At 41.9% G+C, this 8900-nt stretch overlaps 2 protein-coding genes across 4 annotated transcripts in view; both read right to left on the reverse strand.

Moving 5' to 3' along the window:
• LOC103604021 (protein unc-50 homolog) overlaps window positions 1–2360 on the reverse strand; it is a 10357-nt gene extending 7997 nt beyond the window's left edge. The window contains exon 1 of one of the 3 annotated variants that reach the window (XM_008588600.1): window positions 1848–2340. In XM_008588600.1, the coding sequence (XP_008586822.1) occupies window positions 1848–1936 (89 nt within the window). In that variant the 5' untranslated portion in view covers window positions 1937–2340. Of the gene's footprint in view, window positions 1–1847 lie in introns of all 3 variants that reach the window. The other 2 variants (XM_008588601.1, XM_008588602.1) reach the window with 2 other exon arrangements.
• Window positions 885–1515, reverse strand: LOC103604020 (protein unc-50 homolog). The gene has a single exon (XM_008588599.1). It carries the CDS (start codon window positions 1188–1190, stop codon window positions 900–902), a length of 291 nt encoding a protein of 96 aa, XP_008586821.1. The 5' UTR covers window positions 1191–1515; the 3' UTR covers window positions 885–899.
• Window positions 2361–8900: the final 6540 nt, after the last annotated feature.

Genomic DNA, 8900 nt, shown 5'->3' on the forward strand with positions numbered 1-8900 from the left:
TGATACAGACTCACACTAAAGATGCTAAACTCCAGGATAACTTGGTTTCTGTGGCTCTCTGGAATCCCTGCATTCATGGCAGAATGCTTGCTAGAAACTATTCATTTGAAAGCCTTATTTACTGAAATGTTTTCATACACCATGTGTTTTTCATGGATATCTTGATAATGAATATATGACTTACATTAGTTAGCGGTCTTAATTAGGCCAGATTTTAGAATGTTAGATTAACGATGCACAGCATTTATTGACTAGTAAATGCCGATATATACATATAGTATATACAAAACCTGTACTATAGTAGTCAGAAATTAAAAAGGAGAATAAAAGGTTGGTATTATCCAAGTTTACAGTCTCAGAGTTTTGTTTAAAATATTAATAGCTACCATATGTTGAGCATTTACTATGTGCTGGGTGCTTTTCATACCATAATCCTCTAAAAAACCTGACAAAATAGATAGTTTAACTCCATTTTACAAAAGAGGACACTGAGACAAAGAATTACACAAATGACTGAGCTGGCATTTGAAGCCAGGTCTCTCTGCCACTAAAAATGGACCATGGTGTCTCATCTGATATACAATGACCACTACCCCTATTCAACCAATGGACTTCTACTAAGATCACTGGCCACANGTTAAAAGACATGGAGTAAATCTTGTCCCCTGCTTTTCAAAACCCCAAGGTAACAGTTTAATGTGGTATCAGCTTGGGACCTGTAAAACTAGAAAGTATATGACCTTCTTTCCTGAGAGAAGATTTTGGAGGCTTCATAAAAAAGGAAAAAACAGCTTCAAATATCCCCCAATTCTGATCCACACATTTGTAGCAAAAGATCCTCTAAATGACAAGTCTAATCTGAAATGCTTAATGTGTTCTTCAACTCCATTGCAGATAAACTAAGACTTACCACAGAGCCAGATACTTAACAGGACCAAGAAAGCAGGGTCATCTCTGGCCCACTGGTCCTTTGTCTGTTTTCGGTAATGAAAGTTTCTATAAACCCGCTGTGGGGAAGTGAACAGGTAGAACATCTGCCAGGCAGCAAACTCAAAGTCCATCTGCCGAAAACGAAAAAGCCTTCTCAGGTATTTGTAGCGTTTTGCACCAGCCGTATGTCTTGCTGCATCCCTGGAATTCAAGGCTCCATTTCCCAGCATTGAGGAATTCATTGAAGTACTTGGCAACATCTTCCTAGGTGGAAAAAAAAAATTCTTTTACACATAAACCTGAAGAAACTTTTGGGTACCAGCACCCCTCTTCCGAGTTATTTAGCAGGGAGGTCACTTTACATTTTCTCCCAACTCTTGAGAAAAGTCAGGGGTGAAAAGCGAATGCAGCTGGCTTGTCGTCGGGCTGGAGAACTGCTGACTGCACTGCAGGCGAGGGCGACACCTTGCCCTTCTCAACCGTCCGAATTAACACTTTCCAGGGGCCCTGCGTTTCCCACACGTGACCTCATACAATCCTCAGCCCTCCTCCCAGGAAGCTACCGTTGGCAGAGGGAGGGGAAACAGAGGCACAGGAGAAATGACCTCCTCAAGAGCAGACAACTTAAGCAGAATTGGCTAAATTCATAATATTTTTTTGCAAAATCAGGGATTTTGTTAGTATGATATAATATAATCATTATTTCAATTATTTGCTGCTCTTTGACAATACAGACCATCCCTTAGAGTATTTTCTGATATAGGTACCAACACAGGAGGGTTAAGTTATAATAATCTTAGCAGTCAAAATTGATCATTTCAGTTAATCTATTTTGGTTTACATTTCCACTGAACCTCTGAAGCAAATAAATGGAGGCTCCACAGCAGTATCTGAAAAACCAAAGTTATGGTACTTACCACATTAAAGTTGCTATTAGAAGACCAACACCTACACAATCTATGAATACAACCCAAAGGAGAAGCTTAATCGTCTCAAAAAATCCCATGTCCAAGACAAAGCCAAATCCTATAGTGGACACTGAAAGAAAGATTGACAAGATTCATTCAGACACTCTGCTAGGTTCTCAGGATACAACACACATTCCCTGCCCTCCAGAGGCCCAGAGTCTAGTGGCAGAGACAGACAAGTAAAAAGAACTCCCAAGGTGTGTTATATGGAACTGACGTAGAAACGCATACCTCCTTAGAACACAGCATGGCCACCAAGATATCTGAAGTTTATTGAGGAGAGCCCTTGCCAGGCTAGTTCACCACAGTACCCCAGCATTTAGAAAACAAGACCAGTGCAGAGAAGGCTCTCAACTGAAGTCCAGCTAAAGGTGAAAAACACCCTACTCATTTCAACCTTACACCTTCAACACCCTAAATGTGACTGGGACCCTTTCATTACTCACTGGAGAACTTCAAAGTGGTGTCTCAAGTTCATATCAGTACTCTCAGAAATCTCACTCTAGATTTGCCTGATTGTGAAATGCAATTTCCAGTCTCGATACTCCCAGCGTCAGCTCACTGAACGTGGGCAGAGCCCTGAGCTGTCGGAGCCTCGGTTCTCTCCGTGTTGGATGGGAGATAACGATACCCGCCCCGTCGGCCTGTTGTTAATATTAAGCCATTTCGTTTTAAGAAGCGTTTGCTGAATGCTGGCACTCCGCTAGGCTCGGGAAACTAAAAGAAGAAGACGGGTTTCTTGCGCGCCAGGAAATGAAAATCTGTCGAATGAATTGTTATTTATCGTTCCATAAGCCTGGGACTGTTTGGGCTAGTAGTTTATCCTGTCTCTCTTCGCTTGTGACAGTGTATGCTAAATTTGCCTGGTGTTGGTTTGAATTTGTTTGAGTTGCAGTTCTCTGTATTCCGGGGTGGTAAGTGGTAAATGAGGTGGCTGTGTTTTCATCGTTTTGCCCTCTTCCCCTCCGCTCTTCCCTCACTCCAGCCACGGGTCTGCTCGGCACCCGGTCTGAAGGCGGTGAGGCATGCAGTGAGGTTCAGAGTTGACCCGGGATCTGGGTTCTGGTGTAGGGTCCAAGTAAAGCACAAATGCCTTTCCAATTACAGAAGGCTGATAGGAGGGCAGTCAATTGTGTGCAATTATTTTTGCATTTGAGGCTGTAGTTTCAGAAAGTTGCTCCCATTGACAACTACCCCGAAATGCACATCCGCCATCATCAGTCTGTATCAGTGTTTCTGCTGAGTAACGATTGTTTGATTCACTGATTTTAGCAGTCAGCCAGACTCACTTCCCAGTGTCTAGTAAAACGTCAGAGTTGTTACAAGTTTAAGAGGTTATCTAGTCCAACTGTATACGAATAAGGAAACTGAGGTGCCCTAATTTTCAGGCTCTCCTATCCAGGGCTGTTTCCAGTCTGCTTCATTCACTGGTGCAGATATTTAGCCCCTCCTAGTAAATGCCTCTTAAGTGGCAGGCATGGTGCCAGGCACTGGTGATACAAAGATGAATCAGTAACAGTCACTACCTGTGTAAGCTTGGTCTTATGGGAGAAATAGACATGTAAAGGTCTAAATTCCTGCCATAAGGGCTGTGTGAGCATTTAGCAAATACTTGTTTAATCAGTAAATCTAAGGAAAAAATGCTTTAGCCCAGTGAAGAGCAACTGATTTTGCTTCAGAATTTGAAAACTTCAGAGAGGAGGTGACATTTGAGATAAGTCTTCAAGGTTGAGTAGTAGTTTATCAAGTAAAGGAGTGAGGGCTCTGGTGGTTGGGGGAAAATCTGAAAGAACAGCAGGTGCAGAGGCAGGGAGATGTAGGAGGGCCCAGAGACGCCAGTGCCCTACTGGGCCTGGAGTATGGGGAGTGCGACAGATGACTGAGAGGAAAGTTGCAGCAGGGTGTGAAGGCCCGCATGTGTCAGAGTGAGATGCTTGGATTTTATCCTGACATTAGGCATCAGGAAGGCCATGGAGATGAGAATTGAGGAAAGAAAGTATACAGAGCAGGACTGAGGAAAGAAACTCTGTGTAAGTGGAGGACAATAATGGTGGCAAGGAGAAACAACAAGTTGTTTTTTTGCAACAATTGTTTTAGCAAACATTTGCTGAGTACCAAGCTCTAATACAGGACAAATACTGATGAATGGGACATATTCTCCCTTGTGTAGAAGGTGGATCTCTGGGAAGCTAGAAAACTGTAGGCAGAGAGTATGATCAACACACCTGGTACAGACTTTGCTTTACCCCCACTGAGTATGTGGTCTTATTGGTGCTGAATTTGGTCAGCTAGAAGAAGGTGATGTTTATAAACAGTCTCTTCAATGTAAGTGCATTTACAGTTTGTGTTAACTTCACTCTAAATGACTTCAACTGGAGTGTAAAAGAGCGGTAATGAGTTAAAACAGTGAGTTTTGCACATCCAGAAGAGGTCCTACCTTCCTGAATGGCATCACTGGCAGCTACCGCCCACCACTCCCCACTGGGGACTCTGAAGACCAGGGGAAGCTCTGTTGAGGTCTGTGCCTGCTCTGCATGGCCAACTTATTTTTGATGGAAACTTTTGATTCCTTAGATTCTTGAATAAAGAAGTTAATCTGATCTTATGGCAGATGGGTGCTATAGTCTCCTCTTGCCTATCTTTAACCCACCTGAAACCTTCAGAACCTCACTCTGGGAAGGAATTCAACATAAACAAAGTTCTAGGTGCTGCCGTGGGAAATAGTCAAGGACCTATAGCGGCTCAGGGGAACTCAGGGTAATGGTGTAAATTCTGGTGGGGCTGAAGAGAAGCAAGGAAAAAGCAGATTCAAAAGGCATCTCTTGGATAGACTTCTTAGGGTTTTATGACTCCTGGAGATCAAAAGGGTTGCAGCTATGTGAGAGGAACCTCACTCAACACAGGGTATCTACTTTGTGTCTCCATTAACAGCTTCCAGACCTGTTGACTCTACATCAGTGTCACCTGGAGGTAGGGGTGGGAGAGCTTAAAAGTACAGATTCCACTGCTGTCCCCTCCCTCGCCCTCCTCTCCTTCCCCCTTCCCCCAGCCCATCCCCCCTCCCCGCCATAAGTTAAAAGTTTCCCAGTTGGTTCTTCGGCACAGCCATGTTTCAGAGGTCTGATTGATCTTGACATCAGAAGGCAAAAAAGCTTGGGAATGTATTAGTTAGGCTCAAGTACAGTGATTCAAATGGTGGCTTAAACAAGACAGTTCTCACTTTTGCTCTTGTGCCTATAAGTAGGGCCTGGGTGGCTTCCGTCAGTCTTCCATGGACCTAGAAACTGTTGTTGTTGTGGCTCTAGTGCTGTGATGGGAGCTAGGATGTTGCTCTCATACTCATTGTCCAAGGTTTTCTTGCTTTCCCATCATCAGGCCTAGAAATGTTACGGAGTGAAGTGGGGAAAGGAAGCAACCCTCTTTCCTTTAAGAACCAACCCAGAAGTTTTACATCTCAGTTCCCTACACAGTCCATTGGCTAGAACTTAGTCACATGATGTAAGGAAACTATAGGAAAATGGTCAAGGCCCCTCAGAGATTCAGAATCTTGCTGAGCATTTGATGTAAATATGCACATGCGCCCAGCTGTTCCTTGGTTATTGTCTAATGTAATTGCGCATGTGCACCTGGGTGTCCTGGGTTATGGACTTAAGTATAAAGGATGAGTGGCTCTGATCCACGGAGCCCCCCGCCTCCCAGGGAGGCCGCCACTGCTGCTGGAGGCTGTTGCTGCTACTGCTGATGACTGAGCTTGTGTTGTCTGCCAGTGGCTCCCAGGATCTTTCCCAATTACCTAGCATGGACCTGTGTGAGGAGTCTATGACCCAGTCTGTACAAAGGGTTTGAAGGCTCTGAGCCCTGGCCCTGACAATACAAATGGAAACTTAGTATAACTAAAATAATGAAACTTTGTGGCTTTAGTTATGAATTGCTTTAACAATACACTGGCCCTAACCCGACAATTGGCATAGTCATATAATTTTACACATGACCATACCCAACTGTAAGGGTGGCTAGGAGATCTAGCCCAGCTATAAGCACAATAAAAAGGAACAGTGGATGTTAAGGGACAGCCAGCATTCTGAGTGGAGGGGGATGATGAATGGATCTTTCCACCAGACAGTTGGCAATATAAGTTGAAAGCTTGTGAAAAAGGTAGCATCTTAGATACAGTTTGGCGAGGCAGCAGCTTATAAATTGTAGTTGTAGTCTTGTCTACCTCCTCATCGTTCATGTGGGCAATACACCCCATCAGCAGCTTTGCAGAATTTGGGGAGGAACATAATAGTGCAAGGAAGCTTGCTACTCTGTTCCCCTTTTGAGAATCAATGATGTAGGTGATAATTGAAATCTAGAACCCAAGCAGATGTAGAGACTAAAAAATGGTCAGAACAGGAACACCACAGAGGTAGGACCCTCTAGGTTTTTTCATAGTAAAAACTAGGCAAGTGTGACAGGCACTCACAAAATGAAGGTTTGGGGGAGTGGTTGCTATGGTGGGGTTGGAGAGTCAAAATCTGCTTGAAAGGAAATCCCAGATTATGCAGAGCAGGTGAAATCTGGATTTCATTTTTCACCAGCTGAATTCATCAGATGTTTCTATTTAAGTAGATGACCCAGGAGGCCAAATAAAGAACTTGGGCATGTTTGCCAGCTAATCAGATCCAGGGAGGGTGTAAAGTTAGATTATATTTGGCAATGCTGTTTCCTTTCTCAAGTGACACAGTTCTCTGCCATATTTTCCTGTTATTTATGCAGAGAGAGAAGGTTCTTGCCTTCCCTCACATAGTTTTGTTACCCATGTAAAGTGTGAGCTTTTAGATTTGTCAAGAATTTTAAAGCATGTTTAGATAATTGAGAAGTCATGGATAATAGCTAATGGCGATAATGATGAGCTATACTATGTAATCATATGACTGAACTTACAGAACACTCCATGAAATTCCATGCCTAGCTCTGTCTGTGAGTTCTAAAAAATTAAAAAATCAGAATTCATTTTTTGTTTTTTAATTTTCATTGTTTACCTTCTGCAGAAACTTGTACTAATCTTGGATAAAAAGTAAAAGTGCTTCTGACCATTTCTAAACACCAATACAAGGCAGAGCTTCATTTATACTGTGACACTGGAAAGAGCAGTCCAGGGGATGTTTGAGCAGATGAACAGTCTTTCTCCAAACTGAGTGGAGTCATGTCACACTTGACTAATGCAACTTCAGTTATCCAGGGACATAATTTAAATTGTGTGGGTAATTTTGCTTATTATTTCAGACAGAGAGTGTATGTCCCATTACAGGTGAGATGGAAAGTTTGGATCTGCTGTGCCCTCACAGCTCACCATCCTGTGTTTGATTCCCGTGTTTAAGGGTTTTTTTAAAAAAAGATGAACGGTAAGGGGATCTTAACCCTTGACTTGGTGTTGTCAGCACCACACTCTCTCAATAGATCTAACCAGCTATCCCTATATAGGGATCCAAACCCGTGGCCTTGGTGTTATCAGCACCACACTCTCCCAGGTGAGCCACAGGCCGGCCCCAGGATTATTTTTAATTAAGAAAAAATTATGACTCTTAGCTACTTCATCTACTGCTCAGGTGAATAAATTGCTGGCTCTCTCACAATGGCCATGCTGGACTCATTGATAGGGTCTATCTCCAGAATAATTCATTCTTATGGAACTTCTGGTGAGTGGAATTGACTTTGCGATTTTGCCTCATTTACTGACGTTAGAACCCTCCACTCTACCTACCACCCTTAATAAGTGGCTGGTCTGTGAGGCTTAAATCAAAGAACATGCTGTCAGCCTGCAGGGGTTAATTCACTTTCAGGATTTTTAATCCCAAAATGATTATCTGTTATTTAAAATTTTTCAGGGCTCTTTCCCCTTCTCTCAGTTGCTATGTATTTAAAGATTTCAAATACATTTGAGTATTAACCTAAACAAAACTTAATTAGAAAGTTAAGTTTGCTAGAAGAACATATACTGAGTATAGTTCATAGAAAAAAAAGTTCATAGAAAAAGATAAATGTGATTTGGATTCTACTTCAGAAGAAAATCCATATTAATTGCCCTTGACAGGAATTTTTGTTTTTAACACTATCTTTTTTTATTATTTTTTCTTGGTAGCTCTGACAGTTCCCCTTTGTGTTTTGTGGGAAACTGGTTTACTTCTCATGTGGTGACACCCCTTACCAAAGTTGTGTTTTAATTAATTATCTTCTACCAAATTTAATTTAATTGTAAACTTATTTTCAGTTGGATGCCAGATCAAGATTCAGAGGAAGAAAAGGATATTGATACCATTATGTTGAAACCAAGATGAAAACAACAAAGGATTTCCTCTGGTTATTAACACAGAGAAGCCAAAATAGGAAATGTACTTTTTGCTAAATCTGGGTGTTTGGACCAGTTTTTCTCTCTGTGGAATACTAGAGAAAACGGATGAGTTCTGTTTTTGAGTGTGTATAAAGTAAATGACTCTGTTGATCTAAGTTTTTAGAAGAACAATTCAATTGAACAATTATGGGCTGAGAGCATAATGTGTTTTGAGAATTGTTCTTTAGAACAAAGAATGGAAAGATTGTTATTTTCAAACATGACTCTTCAACCAAATTAGTTCCTACATCCTGAAGGCCACTGATGTGACCAACATGTAACATGGAGCCTGTCAGAAGATGGGAAAGTTTAGGAAAAAACTTTAATTCAATCTGTCCTATTTAGTTCTAAAACAATGTTTGATTCCTTGGAGAAGAATTCTTCATTTGCACTGATGGACTGAAGTTACAGCTTCAAAAACTGAATGTCACCCATAGGCATAGCTTGATGCCAAGCCTCAGATGATATTGCCAGAGCTCTTTACCATCTCCTGATTGTTTTCTCTGGCTTTTTTCAGGCTGGTCCTCTCCACGTAATGGACCGGTGTCAACCATAAGCCCACACCCTTAAGATCTCTGATTCAAAAAGGAGAGAGAGAACTTCCTTTTCCAAGATCAAAATCAAATCCT

Source organism: Galeopterus variegatus, unplaced genomic scaffold, assembly GCF_000696425.1.
Source record: "Galeopterus variegatus unplaced genomic scaffold, G_variegatus-3.0.2 Scaffold4923, whole genome shotgun sequence".
NCBI classification, from domain to species: domain Eukaryota; kingdom Metazoa; phylum Chordata; class Mammalia; order Dermoptera; family Cynocephalidae; genus Galeopterus; species Galeopterus variegatus.

Bases quoted from the DNA above. Each gene is read 5' to 3' on its own strand.
- LOC103604020 (XM_008588599.1), bottom strand. From the start codon at position 1,190: ATGTTGCCAAGTACTTCAATGAATTCCTCAATGCTGGGAAATGGAGCC.